We start from the raw sequence: 15,268 nt of genomic DNA, 5'->3' as shown, positions 1-15,268 counted from the left end.
TCGAGCGGATCCCATTGATTGAATAAATACCCTGATCGACTGGTTGGTAATACCGATCGATGAGACCCCCATGAGGAGTGCAAACACTCTGCCTCTCCACAAGCATGAGGTTATAGATGCTTCCAGATCAGTAACCCTTTATCAGAATGGATCCCTTATTTCACGTTGGGTAGGGGCTTGAGCCAAGGGTCAGGAGGATTTTCTACAGCAGGGGAACCAGATTTTCTTGCGAGAGAGAGAAAGATGACACCTGGATTACATGACAAAATGAAGCATTAATCTCTGTATGGTTTGTAGACAGCCCTCGTGAAAACTCACCTAGAAGTTGGATGTGCCCTGGGCCGCAAGTTCAGATCTCATAGCCATTTAGGTGGTTGGACACCACCATGACCTTACAGACTTCTGACCATTTTTCTGTCCAGGAACCTATTTCAGCCACTGTTAGCAGGGCATGGGTAGAGAGATTCCTCTCGGATCTTGGCCAGACATCCTACCCATTTTATTCCTTTTGACTGCCTAGGTGCGGCAAAGTTAATAATGTTATTAACCTAATATTGTTAGTCCTTATCCAGTGTAGGTCAGCAAGACAGTTCCACTCTCACAGATCATGGGAGTCCAACAGCATATGCGGCTGGCCATTTTTCTCACATGTGCTGCCCAGTGGAACTACGCAGCCGTGCACCTTTCTTCAACATTTTGCCAGAACGACCGACTGACTGGTTATCTTGTTCTGCCATTAACTGATCTAGAAGCTGGATGTGTTTTCTGAAGAAGGACCGGGTCTCATAGCCATATAAGAGGTTGGACACCACAACAATCCGGCAGACATTCAAACTGGTAAGGAGTTTGATACCCAGTTGTCACCATCCTCAATCTTATCAACAGCTGACGGTCATGCTTCCACCTTTATTCTGCTTTCAATCTCTTTATCCATGCACCATTAGACAGCATACTGACTAGGTAACATAATGCAGTGACAGGGTTAAGTTCTGTTTTGTTGATGACAACTCTTGTTTCTCCAAGTGTGGGCCAGTATGTGACTTCCACTTTCCTCACACTTCTTGTCAGTCCCTAGAGTAACTGATAGAAATTCAACATATTTGCCTGCTTTCTTGAGGGTGTCCCTCTAGGGCACAGTCATCTTAATAAAGCAATTTGTGGGCTGCTGTCTCAAAGACATTTTAAGATGCTCATATCCTGCTGAGCTGGAAGAGTTTCCTAGAATGGTATCACATATGGCTCCCTTTCCACCAGGGACACTGCCTCTCTTGGGTCTTCTCTGAGCATAAGGCCTCATAATTTGATGGTGAGCCATTTTCAGATTCAATTTACTACAAAGAACCCAGTTAATTTACCAGATGGAATGACACTGTAATTGGAGCATCAGTATCTTTCTTCTAATTGTTCAGCAGCAGTGTGGCTCAATGGAAAGAGCACGGGTTTGGGAGTCAGAGGTCATGGGTTCAGATCCCAGCTCCGCCAACTGTCAGCCGTGTGACTTTGGGCAAGTCACTTTACTTCTCTGGGCCTCAGTTACCTCATCTGTAAAATGGGGATGAAGACTGTGAGCCCCACGTGGCACAATCTGATACCTTGTATCCTCCCCAGCGCTTAGAAAAGTGCTTTGCACACAGTAAGCGCTTAACAAATGCCATCATTATTAATTGTTATAATAAACCCTCTTACCCTTTTGATTTTTGTGATTTGGGGAATAGGTGAAAATCCCTAATTTCTTCAACATGTAAATGTTTTTTTCTGCCCCTCTGACCTGAAAAAAATTTGCATCTGTTCATCATGGGATATAGTTGGGTGTAATAGAGTAAATGGCGTTGCTACCATTGATTTCCCCCCTCAACATTTGTTTTTAAAATCCATTTAAAATTTCACATCTCCAGATACAAACACTTAAATAATAAGCTTGCACTTTTCAAGTATCAGTGGAATTCTACAAATACACAAAAATCCAGTTTGTATCCTTAAATCCCTCAAAACTCAATAAAATCCTTGAAAAGAACAGCCCTAGGGTAAGTAATTACTGGCATTTATTATGATTACACAACCACACTTTCATTTCTCTAGCAGACCTTGGGAGTTTTCTATGTCTGGCCCTGCCAATTATTAGTTGTCCAGCTGTACGCAAATTATTTCACCTCACACTTTCTTATTTGTAAAACAGAAAAATAAGACTGTCCTGCCCCACAGGATTTTAGTAAGAAACAAAACTACTCGACTTGATCATGAGCATTTAGGAGGGAAAAAAAACCCAACTGCTTTTTCATTTTTGAAATTACAGTTTAGGTGGGCCTAAGGCATAACTGACATTCAATTAAATTTCCATTATTCAGGAGTTGATTACCCAAGCACCCTGTTCCCCAGTGCTTAGCACAACACTCTGCACACAGTAAGTGCAGCATAAATGCTATAGATTGATTGATTCACCACCTCCCTTCTGGACCCTCCACTCCAGAGTGAACGGGGAAAGGAAATCAGAGGAAACTCCAATCAGGCTTTTTTTTTCCATTTGTTTTCAGCTCTGGTAAAAGGTTTGAATAAAGACTGGCTAAAATGAGAGTTCCGGGATTATCTGTGGGTTTCATTTAGCCAGGAGATCTTTATCCTCCATTATCACTGCTAACCAAAAGTTGGGCATGCAATGAGCTCCCTTTCTTTCTACAATAAAACCACAGTTTTTCCTGTCAAGTACACATAATGTAAAGTTGCTGCAAGCATCTCTATAACAAGAAAGGACAAGAAAAAGAGAGGGACTAGCGCCAGACCGTGAAAGAAAAGGGCAAAGCAAATCTTCTTGTTTCTTGATGAGAAATCATTGTGACGGCATGGTGGGAAAGATAGGTGAAATTGGAGACCATGTGAGGAGCTATAAAGTTTCTCCCTTTTTTTAAACTGTTTCATTTTTAGTCCACTCTATTCTATTCGGCTAACAGCCAAACCCATGAAAATAACCTCCAGGCAAGTAACATTAACAACAAATAAGAGGAAATTAGGACTAATTAAGGGCCCTAGATAAATTCACTTCTAGTTTAGGAGGAGTAAAGCTGCTAATCCCCGAGTCTCTGGGCACTAGTTATAAGAAGAGATGGTTTTTGTAGCCCACAAGCAATGAGCCTATTGAAAAAGGTTCAGACATGAAAGTTTATTGCCCAGATACTCTGTCCTAATACAATTTGGAGATGTTTTGAGAATAACAAATTCTACCATTCTTCTTCACCGTATCATCACATGGCCCTTTCACAGTCAGACTCCATCCTCTCAAACACTCATCTGCCCTGCTTGGCCAAATGCACTGATTGGCCTTTTTGGCCACATATGCGCACTCAAATAGATTTCCAAATCAGTCGTATTGTCTAACAGGAATGACAAAACTATAAAAAGCATTGTCATTCGCATTTGAAGGTGATCCTACTGACCAAAAATATACATACACATAAAAAGATACAGAGTGTTGGACTCAGAGAAAGAGAGAGAGAAAAAGGGAAAAAGAGAGAGGGCTTCGAGCCTGGAGACACTCTGTGAATCTTGTGGACTCAAACTGTGGTGGATAAAACAGTGCTTCTTTGTGTGATGAAGCAGGAGTAAAACATCAACCTCTCATCACTCCAAAAAGAGTCGATCTCTTTTAAGAAGTTCTAAAAACTCTTCTCTCTTGATTCTAAAATGAATTCCATGACAGTGCCACACATGGAATTTTTATCCTCCTCCTTTGCTACCTAACCTCAATCTCCTGTGGCAGAACAGAAGCAAGAAAGATGAGTCATTAACGAAGTTTCTCCTTCTGGCTTTCTGGCATTATCCTATTCTCATCCCAAGAAGCAACAAGAAGTCTTTAGAGGCCATTATAAGGAAAAGTCCTCTTGGATTTTAATAGAACATATTTCTCTGTCTAAAAAAAAAAAGTGATGGCAGCAGTAGTAAAGATTTCTGCAAACGATGACACTTTTTCTAGTCTCATTTATTATATTTGAGATTTTAAAAGAAAAATGTGAGTAGAGGGACCAACTTATTTTTTTAACTGCAAAATGAAAAGTAGAGTCATATTATACTACAATCAATCAATGGTGTTTATTGAGTCCCAGCTGCAATTGACACACAATTAACACAATTTGTAGGCCTGAGATCTCACCAGGACTAAAAAAAAAGTTAGGCTGTCCTGAAAACTTTATCAAGGTATGATCAAAATCTCTGATGGAATGACTTGTTCAATCATTTCCCTAATCCTTTCAGCCTGTTTGAGGATGCCACAAAGAACCTGCAGATTTCCAATGAACTTTCCCTGGGAAACCCAACAAACGATGGGCATCATCCTAAAGTCCTTGAATCTCTCCAACAGGTGCTCCTGCATGTTGATTACTGTGATCTAAAAGCACCCACCCAGAAAGATATGCAGATAATTATGAACTAATTTTCAGAATCAACAAAGCATGAAGTACTGAAAATTACCTTCTAAAAGAGTGAGGTTTGAGCCAGCCTGCACCTGGAAAACCCTATACACAGACAAGGAACTCCATCCCAACAGCTGCAAAGCACACTGTCAAATGATGCAAGAATTTTAATATCGGTCAACCCCCCTAGACTGTAAGCTCCTTGTGGGCAGGGAACATGTCTCTCAACTCTGTTATACTGTATTCTCCCAAGCGCTTAGTACAGTCCTCTGCACACAGTAAGCATTCAATAAATATGACTGATTGACTAACTTTGGATCTGTCCTACCAGTAACTTTGAAAAGTAAGTCAACACAAGAATAAACGCTGAATTATTGTATTGCTTTTACAGCCACTCACTAGGCCATAATTTTACACTACCTCCTGATAGGAGTTTAATAGTAGCAAAACACAGAAAAGAAATCAAAAAAGGTTAACAGTCAATCCAAATGCCTTGAACCAGAAAAACTACCTAAATGAGTGATAAGAATGAAGGTGGCCTAATTCGTAACGACGTTGAGAGGGATTTTAGGTAGCCGAATGGAGGCTGAGTGAGCTGTCAAGACATGCTTTACTCCAGCAAAACCAGCAATGGTAAAAAATCTAAAGGCAATTGAGCTGGAGTTCTCCATCGCTGCTGCCAATATTATTCAGGAGAGTTGCTCACTAGAGTGTGATCAATCTCCAAGCACACAGCAGAAGATCGCTCCCCGGGGGCCTCCTGAAAGAGCCAGAGCAGCTTGTCAATGCAGACAGCTGACTCCAGTAAACTGGGGCTGCCAGGTGAAATCGGCATCTGCTCCAACTGAATGCTCTGGAGATTTGGGTGACCTCAGGGACCTAAAGAAATCTGGAACAGCCATAAGGACGGCCCACGTTTTGGAGGGATTTTCCACTCCAGATGGGCTGCAGATATTTCCTGAGGGAGAGCACTGGTTGAGTTTGTATTAAAAAAAGGATCCAACTTTAAAAATGAACTTTTCTTATTTGTAAAGAATACATCAAATCACTTCACCAAAGGTCACCATGTATTGGCTTCATCAGCTCCTACGCTGGTTTCCTTGTAATTATCTTTCTCCACAATACCACTCCCGAGATACATCCCTAACAACCTCTTGAGGGCATTTTGCCCAACTAACTTTTTAAAAAATAATTAGAAGCTACTTTAGAAATACAGATACATAGGTGCTACCTCCATGGGAATAACGAGGGTGAACATGACAGTGGCAGAGTTTTCCCTAAGGAGGCCAGAGACAAACAAACCTCACTCTTGGCAATGAGGGGATTCCAAATCAGCAAGGAGGAGAGGTGTGGAGAGTGTCTGAGGTGAACCTTGGTGTGCAGAGAGAGAGGGATAGTGGGGGCAACGAGATATTGTGAGGAAACCACAGATTTCCCCTTCCTTCCTATCTTCTCCTGCCACAGAGTGCTAAGTGGTAGCCCCTTGGCCCTACTAACTCAGGCAAAATGATCAGAGGACAGAAGGAAAGATATTAAGAAAGGGAATCTCTAGAATCCACCCCCTTCCTCTCCATCCAGCCTACTACCATACTGATCCACCTTTACTACTTAATAATAATAATAATAATAATAATGATGGCACTTGTTAAGCTCTTACTATGTGCGAAGCACTGTTCAAAGCACTGGGGGGGATACAAGGTGATCAGGTTGTCCCACGTGGGGCTCACAGTCTTAATCCCCATTTTACAGATGAGGTAACTGAGGCTCAGAGAAGTTAAGTGACTTGCCCAAAGTCACACAGCTGACGAGTGGTGGGGCCAGGATTAGAACCCATGACCTCTGACTCCCAAGCCCGTGCTCTTTCCACGGAGCCACGCTGTTTCGCTATTAGCCTCCTTCCTGATCTCCCTGCCTCTTGACTCTCCCTACTCGCTTTTCTAAAGAAAATAAATAAATAAATAAAATTCAGTCCATGTCTTCCCACTCCTCAAAAACCTCCAATGGTTACCCATGCTCTTCCACATCAAACCAAAACTCTTTACTATCAGCTTTACACCACTCAATCGGTTCTCTTCCTTTTACCTTAATAATAATGATGATAGCATTTATTAAGCGCTTACTATGTGCAAAGCACTGTTCTAAGCGCTGGGGAGGTTACAAGGTGATCAGGTTGTCCCCAGGGCGGGGGGTCACAGTCTTCATCCCTATTTTACAGATGAGGGAACTGAGGCACGGAGAAGTGAAGTGACTTGCCCAAAGTCACACAGCTGACAATTGGAGGAGCCGGGATTTGAACCCATGACCTCTGACTCCAAAGCCCGGGCTCTTTCCACTGAGCTACCTCACTGCTCCTATTACAAACCAACCTTCAAAGTTCATTCCCCTAAAGCGAATCTACTCACTGTACCCTGACCTTGTTTCTCTCGTCATCAATCCCCTACCCGCAGCCTCCCTCTGGCCTCAAACTCCCTCCTCCTTCATATCATCACCATCAGTGGTATTTGAGCTCTTACTATGTGCAGAGCACTGCACTAGGAGCTTTAAGAGAGTACAAAACAAGAGAATGGCTAAACCTATTCCCTGCATAACCACCAGAACCCAAGTAATAATAACAATAATGATGGCATTTGTTAAGTGCTTACTATGTGCCAAACACTGATCTAAGCGCTGGAGTCCTTCTGGCTTCCAGGCCTGTGCTCTATCCACTAGGCAACACTGCTTCTCAGCTGGCCTGTCACTCCCTCCCCACGTCGTGGCCTAGACTAAACAAATACCATTTAAAAAATGGTTAAATCTACCATCCTGCTGCTTAAGGAGAATAGGGGCAAACGACCTTGTTTACAGTGTCTTCAATGGGTCGACACACGAAGGGACGCGGAAGATCTATCTGTTCTCTTCCTCCACACTCTGCACAGGAACATTAAGTTGCATCTATGCAGCATTTCTGCTCTAGGTGCATTTCATGTCCCCTAATAGTGCCTTAGCACAACGGCCCCATCTTTGGTTTCAGAGTCTGTCCTTTCCATCTCCTAGTCATAGAGAAGCAGCATGGCTTAGTGGATAAAGCACAGTTATAATCCCAGCTCCGCCACTTGTCTACTGTGGGACCTTGGGCAAGTCACTTCACTTCTCTGTGCCTCAGTTACCTCATCTGCAAAATAGGAATCTGTAAGAAATGAGCCCCACGTAGAACAGGGTCTGTGTTCATCCCAATTTGCTCATATCCAACTCCAGTGTTTTTAGTACATTGCCTGCACATAGTAAGCCCTTAACAAATACCATAATTATAATTATTATTGCAATTTTACACACAACTTTACTCCACCTTCATTCTCACTTCTTTTTTCAAGTATTCTTGCCACCCAGTGTATATTGGTGGCTCTTGGGAGCCCAGCATCAGGGCAAACCCTATGACTTTTCCCCAAAACTTCCTGGCCATTATGGCAGAAGGCTGGACGTCCTGGAGAAAATATGTCCATAGAGTTGCTATGAATAGGAAAAGACTCGACGAATAATAACAATATTCCTCCTCCCCTACCTGTTCATTCACTCACCTGCCACTGTCCTTTAGTTTTTCCTGCAGCTTCACTTTACCTTATCATCTAATAATTACCTCATCATCTAATACCTTATTGAATACCAATTAACCTTATCATCTAATAAGACCACACAGATGTCTTTTCCCTAAGGCAATCAGGATCCTTGACATCTTAGTGGGGGTGGTGACAGAGACTAAAATGGGATGGAGACATAAAGGGACAAATAGAAGGAAGAGGGAGAAAGGAAAGTGGGGAAGGGGTAGAAATAAGGAGGAGGAGGAGGAAGAGAAGGAAGATGAAGGGGTTAGTCTGAGAATATTCAATAAATGCCAAGGGGGATCAAGGGCTAAGTCTCCAGATCTGCCTTTAATGTGGAGATACTCAGATTATTTGCCTCCTAACTACTGTCCAAACCCACTTGATTCATGCTGAGGAGTTTCTGATGACTCTTCATTATCAACCTGCCTTCCAGACTGTAAGCTTGTTGTGGGCAGGGAATGTGTCTACCAACTCTGTTGCACTGCACTCTACCAACTGCTTAGTCCAGTACTCTGCACACAGTAAGTGCTCATTAAAGACTATTGATGATGATGTCCTTACTTTTCACTTTTCAGACTGCTCTTTCAGATACTCCACACTTCACCCTCTTTCTTGTAACAGTGACTTCTCCCCAGGAGTTCAAGGCAACTATCTATTAATGCAACTTAGATCTTTGCTACCTTTCCAATTTGTATTCCATCAAGAAAAGGGCCACCAGATAATTTCATTTTGAAAAACGGTATGAACAGCATGTTAAATTAAAGAACCTAGAGCAACCACTGGAAAACACTTTAAAGAGTTGTAAAATATGAATAAATTTGATCACATATTTTTTCTGAATAATGTATGTCACAGGATTGTTATTCCAATACCACCTTAGAGGGCAATGAGCTTATTGCATCAACTTAATATCTACGGTCTACAGCTAAAGGAGACAGCACAACTTCTGAAACTTTTAGAAAAAACTCCAGAGGCTGAGGCAAAGGATGAGCTGCTCAGCCAGCCAGTGAATCTGAACAAGGGAGACAGACAAACCAGATTATTCTAGCCAAGTGATCGGCCTGTTATAAAGGCAGAGCTTCCATTCAGCTGTTCAGATCACTTTTCTAAAATATCATTTTGCACATCCCTCTCCATGCCTCAAAATCTTCCAGTGGTTGCCCATTCCCCCTACATAGAGCAGAGACTACTGGCCATTGGTGTTAAGGCAATCAATCACCTTCCTCCCCAACTCATTCCTCTCCCACTACAACCCAGCTCACAGGCTTCACTCCTCTCAAGCCAATTTCTTCATTATGCCTTGTTCTCAGCCCTCTCACCATCAGTTTCTTGCTCCAGTGTTCCCTCCTGCCTGGAATTCCCTCCCCGTTCACATCTGGCAGACCACTGCTCTTCCTACCTTCTGGGAGGCATTTCCTGATTAATATCTCATCTCCCCACCCTATTTTCATCAGTCCTACCACTCCAGCACTTTCAAGTCACCTAAGTATCTAAACACATATTCATCTCACCCCCCGTAGCCCTAACACATAGAAATTTAATGCTGTTGCTTCCACCCTTCCTGGAATTTATTTTACCACCTGTCTTCCCTGCTAGAGTGTAAGCTCCTTGAGGACAGGGATCATGTTAACTAATTCTCTTGTACTCTCCTAAGTGCTTGGTATAGTGCTCTGCACAGAGCAAGTGATCAAGTACTACTGACTAATCTCCTGCAGAGACCTGCAGAGACCTGCATCTCCCAAAGTCGAACTGCTGCCAACTAACCCTATATGGTTGTCGACCTTCTCGTTTAGAATCTAAAACTCTGAATCTCCAAGTTTGGATTTTTTAAATGCTAAAACTGTGTATGATGTGCATTTGCAAGACACACAAGAGCAACGTGCAATGCCTTGAAAATATTTCAAATTTTTGGCTGTCTGATCCATTCTGCATTACCAATGGAATAAAGGAGGGATGCGTATTGGGCCCCTTCCTGTTAATCTTATCCTAGACCGCCATGCTGGAGGGTACAACAAGGGGCCACAGATGTAGGTGTTGGAATACACTTTCACACCTCTGAGAAACTCTTTCATCTTAACAGGTTTCAAGCATCCAAAGTCCTAGAAAAAAGCATTCAAGCTTTCCTACATGTACATGACTACAAATTAGAGGCACGTCCCCAAGAAGATAAGCAAACGATTGTAAACCACCTTATGGAATTCATTCATTCATTCATTCAATCGCATTTATTGAGCACTTACTGTGTGCAGAGCACTGTACTAAGCGCTTGGGAAGTACAGGTTGGCAACATATAGAGACGGTCCCTACCCAACAGTGGGCTCACAGTCTGGAAGGGGGAGACAGAGAACAAAACAAAACATATTAACAAAATAAAATAAATAGAATATTTACAAGTAAAATAAATAAATAAATAAATAGAGTAATAAATATGTACAAACATATATACATATATACAGGTGCTGTGGGGAAGGGAAGGAGGTAAGGCGGGAATGAGCCAGCCACTTTAGGCTGATTGTATTTCTAAAAAAAACTGAGGCGATGCACCAAGAAAGCCAAACGTGCAACCAAAGATTCGTATTAGCAACAAAGAGCTAAAAGCTGTGAAGGAGTCCTGTCACCTAGGCAAGCACACTGACTAATGATGCACCGATAGACAAGGAAGTTACAAACCAAATGAAGAAGGCCAGCACATCCTTTGGGAGAATGTCAAATAGAGTGTGGCGGCAGAGGGGTATCAGGCTCCAGACCAAATTAAGGTCTGCAGAGTTGCAGTGTTACAAAACTCTCTCTATGACTGTGAGACCTGGACTCCGCCAAACTACCATATCCACCACCTCGAGTGGTTCCAACAGCATCCTTGTTTTGTCATTTGACATTGAATATGTCAAATTAGTGACATATTTAGTGGCCATATTCAATGTCAAATGACAAAACAAGATCGCAAACCATCAAGTCCCATGACACAGGCAGTCCCCTAGCATCGAAACTATGCTGGGTGAGATATAGCTCTCTTCCTCCCTTCAAAGCCCTACTGAGAGCTCACCTCCTCCAGGAGGCCTTCCCAGACTGAGCTCCCTCCTTCCTCTCCCCACCTCCCCCTTCCCCTCCCCACAGCACCTGTATATATGTATATATGCTTGTACGTATTTGTTACTCTATTTATTTATTTTACTTGTACATATTTATTCTATTTATTTCATTTTGTTAATATGTTTTGTTTTGTTGTCTGTCTCCCCCTTCTAGACCGTGAGCCCGCTGTCGGGTAGGGACCGTCTCTATATGTTGCCAACTTGTACTTCCCAAGCGCTTAGTACAGTGCTCTGCACACAGTAAGCGCTCAATAAATACGATTGGACGAATGAATGACTAAGAAGAGACTGAGCAGAGGCAGCAAGACATCAAAACTCTTGCTTTAGGAAGAGCTGAAATTGAGAAACAGGAAGCAAGAAGGGGAGAGGAAGCATTTTAAGGACCTGGTGAAACAAAGTTTCAGAAAATGCCGCATCCCAGCCGAAAACTGAGAACATTGCAGCATGGTATGCGGCTATCAAGAAGGGAGTGGCTTTCTTCAAGCAAAAGCTTCATAAGTAATGAAAGACATGGAGGCAAAACCAAAAAGAGTTCCAGGTGCTGCAAGCATTAAGGAAAACAACAAAGGACAGCCTTTTTCTGTGCCCAGTGAACCTGGGACTGGGGTGCAGTCTTTGCTTTTTCAGCCACACAGGACAGGTAAACCGCAACGTCAGTGGCATCTCTGTTGAATATGAAGGACAACTATATACTTACGTATTTCAGGCTTACGGGCTACTGCATTCACTAATGTGGGAGAACTTCTAGCTTAAAAAAACCTTCTGTTCCTATATTCGATATCAAAACTTTGCATTTTATCTTGTCTGTTCCACGGAAATCCTTGAAATTGGATCATTATTCTGCTATTTCTCTTTTAACTGCTAATCTTCGCGACTGACCAAGTGAGTTCACCATATGACTCAGGAATCGGGGCATCTTGAGGATGTGGCCATGCTTAACAATCAATCAATTGTATTTATTGAACGCTTATTAGGCACAGCGCACCGTACTAAGTGCTTGGGAAGGGCCCGTCTCTGCCACTTGCCTGCTCTGTGAATTGAGATAAGTCCATTCATTTCTCTGTAAAAATTTCTTCATCTGTAAAAGGGAGATAAAATACCAAGCCTTTTCCCTTTCTGACTGTGAGCCCTGTGTGGGACAGGGACTGTGCCCAACCTAATCATTCTGCATCTACCATAGCACTTGGTTCACTGCAATCAATCAATCGCATTTATTGAGCGCTTACTTTGTGCAGAGCACTGTACTAAGGGGCTTGGGAAGTACAAGTTGGCAACATATAGAGATGGTCCCTACCCAACAGTGGGCTCACAGTCTAGAAGACTGCAAGCACAGCAAGCACTTAATAAATGCCATCATTATTCTGAACAAATCCTTACCGTGCTCCTCTGATTTAAATTCAAGTAGTCTGCCTGGTATTTCCTTTCCACTCGTCTTATCATATCTTATGGCTCTGGAGTCCCAAGAAGTGCCTGGCTGAGACGCAATTAAGTGCTCTGAAGTCTGTTCATGGGATTCCTTGTTCAGAAGTTTTTTGAGAGGAAGTTAAAAAGAAATAAGACCACTGATTGATTTCCTGATGTTGGAAATTTTTCACAAATCAATAAAACGTTCACTCGCCCCACTTTAAAAACCATAATAGCATCTTTAATTACAGCACTTCTCATTCCCTAAAAACACTTAGACTAGGCGAATTCACCGATGCCAGTGGGAAATCTAAACATATTGGCCCAGCTAGGAAAGAACCCTTCAGCGTCAGCCCTTCCCTTTCTCACTGCCATAGTTCATTGATTGGTATTTCAAACAATTTTTGCTGTTTCTGCAAAGAGCTTTAGAGCTTACACTGAATTGACCTATTTTCTCTGGCAAATGGATGAGAGACCAAATAAAAGCCTTCATGGGGAGACACTCCAAGAGTCCTTTCTTACTAAGAGCTGGATGGAAAGTTCAAAGCAATCATCTTAAGTTAATGAATAAAATAAAGCAACACCACAGAAGAAAAGACATTTGTGAGATTAGAGGCATAAAGCCTTTTTAAAAGTAAATTTACTCTACCCAGTAATTATTTCTGGGGGGCAAGAGAGACTAGCAGCTCGCAACTTTAGTGATTCAGTGTTGCCATGGGAGGAGAGCTTTAAAAACAGTGTAAGACATGAAAGATGTTGAAATGTATCCTTTGGGAATCATTTTCAATCCTCTGGATGCAGACGAGAGGTTCAGAAATTGTTTGATCTCACTAATGACTGAGATTGTTTTGTTTTTCAGTAGGAAGAGAACAGATCAGATTACTCTAATTGCTTGTTGATTTATCTCTATTTAACACATATAGTCACAACACAAACTCCAATATGGTTTATGGAGAAGTCATCAATTTTATAGAAACATCTATTTAAGGTAGTGCACTGAGAAGTTTCACATATACCGCATCAAGTCATCAATATTTTCATGACTGTGCCTCAAGAAAAAGAAATGTTTCTGATTTGTGTCTAGTTATGTATCTACATTTTTATGATTTCCATAATTCCTTAAGAAAATGCTTTCTAATATGACAATGTGTTGGATTCAGCTTTCAAGAACCAAAGCTAAATATAAGCCCAATGGAAAATGTCTGAAAAGTAAAAACTGTCACATGTTTCTCAATCTTCCCAAGGAAATTTAAGTTCCTCCCTTGAAATCTCAAAAAACTGCATGAAAGACAGAATTTCTTTCATTTGATTTAGTAGAACCGGTTTCTCCATTTACCCAGGATACATGTGGACAACTCTGAATCACATCTTACCTTTTTATTCTCTTTTTCTCTTGCGTTTACCTCTAATGTTATTTACTTTTATTCATGTAATTACTTTCTCTTCCCCTGTAACCCCCCCACCCCCCTCGCCTTTCCACTGAGTTGTTACTATTGTTTACATGTTTATCTCCCTTTTGAAGACACAAAGTAACTTCAAACACTGCTTCTATTCACTAGAAATTAAAAGATGATGAAGTGAAGAAATGTGATTAGAAAAAAAAAAGAAGATTTAATTGGGAAAAAACATGAAAAGGAAATATTTCTTAACTTCCCATCCTTATCATTGCAGTTTGCAAAATCTTCCTCAGCCCACTAAACCATTTTTTCCCATTAGTTATTTTTAAATATGCTTTTTCAATAGAGGCCTAAATCCTTGTATACGATGCACTCTGCTTTCCTGTCTCCTCCTCTCGTAATCTAAATGTTATTAGACTCGTCTTAAGTGATTAGTCTTCTCCCATTCATGTATTAAAGTTACCTTTTTCCTGACTGGTTCTTTCCCTCAAAGTTTTTATGTAAAGGATAGGCTCAGAAAAAGAAGGCTTTGCTGACCTTCTTTCTTTTCTCCTGTTCTTGTTTACTTCCTGCTCTCTAAAAAGAAGTACTAACTTAGAGGCATAAGTACTGAGGATGAATATAAGTACACATAAAAATACTACTGGGAGAGAAAGCTAGATTCTGGCCGAATAATTCTCCATGTCTCTCCTGAATTAGGTTTAAGCTTCCCAGCTCTAGGGAAATAGCAGAGACCCTCCTCTTAAGGTTTGGAGCTCTTGCAATCATGAATATGAAATCCAGCAAACAAGACTCATTTCATTTTATCCCCTTAACCTCTTGCATCAAAGCCTCCTTCGCGTTTGCTTTGATATAGGCCTATATCAGGTCCCTAAACTCTCTTAATTATTTCCATAAAGTGGAATTACCTGAGTGTGATATCCCTCTCTTCCTCACCCATTCCCCTAGCTGAGTACTCAGAGTGCTGCTGAACCCCAGCTTGTTTTGAAAACCATCTTGGAACAATAAATCAATGGTATTTATTGAGTGCTTATGTGCAGAGCACTCTACTAAGTGTTTGGGACAGTACAATACAAGAGAGTTGGCAGATACATTGCCTGCCCATAACAAGCTTATAGTCTAGAAGGGAAAGCCCTTGGAATCACAAGAAATGACTTCTGTCATCAGGATAAGTAAGGACTGTGGTATTTGTCAAGTGCTTACTATGTATCAAGCACTGCAGTAAGTACTAGGGTAGATACAAGATAATCAGGTGTGATATGGAGCTCACAGTCTAAGTAGTAGGGAGAATAGAAATTCCCATTTTGCAGATGAGGGAACTGAGGCACAGAGAAGTTAAGTGACTTACTCAAGGTCACACGGCAGACATGTGGCAGAGCTGGATTTAGAATCAGGTCCTG

General features: G+C 41.7%; 1 protein-coding gene across 5 annotated transcripts in view; it reads right to left on the bottom strand.

Moving 5' to 3' along the window:
• NEK11 (NIMA related kinase 11) overlaps window positions 1-15,268 on the bottom strand; it is a 191,261-nt gene that overhangs the window by 93,935 nt on the left and 82,058 nt on the right. For all 5 annotated transcript variants that reach the window (XM_038769668.1, XM_038769679.1, XM_038769702.1 and 2 more), the window contains exon 12: window positions 12,445-12,583. In XM_038769668.1, the coding sequence (XP_038625596.1) occupies window positions 12,445-12,583 (139 nt within the window). The remainder of the gene's footprint in view (window positions 1-12,444; window positions 12,584-15,268) is intronic.

The sequence above is a fragment of the Tachyglossus aculeatus genome, chromosome 2 (genome assembly GCF_015852505.1).
Source record: "Tachyglossus aculeatus isolate mTacAcu1 chromosome 2, mTacAcu1.pri, whole genome shotgun sequence".
NCBI classification, from domain to species: domain Eukaryota; kingdom Metazoa; phylum Chordata; class Mammalia; order Monotremata; family Tachyglossidae; genus Tachyglossus; species Tachyglossus aculeatus.
This window is presented reverse-complemented; position numbering and strand designations above follow the sequence as displayed.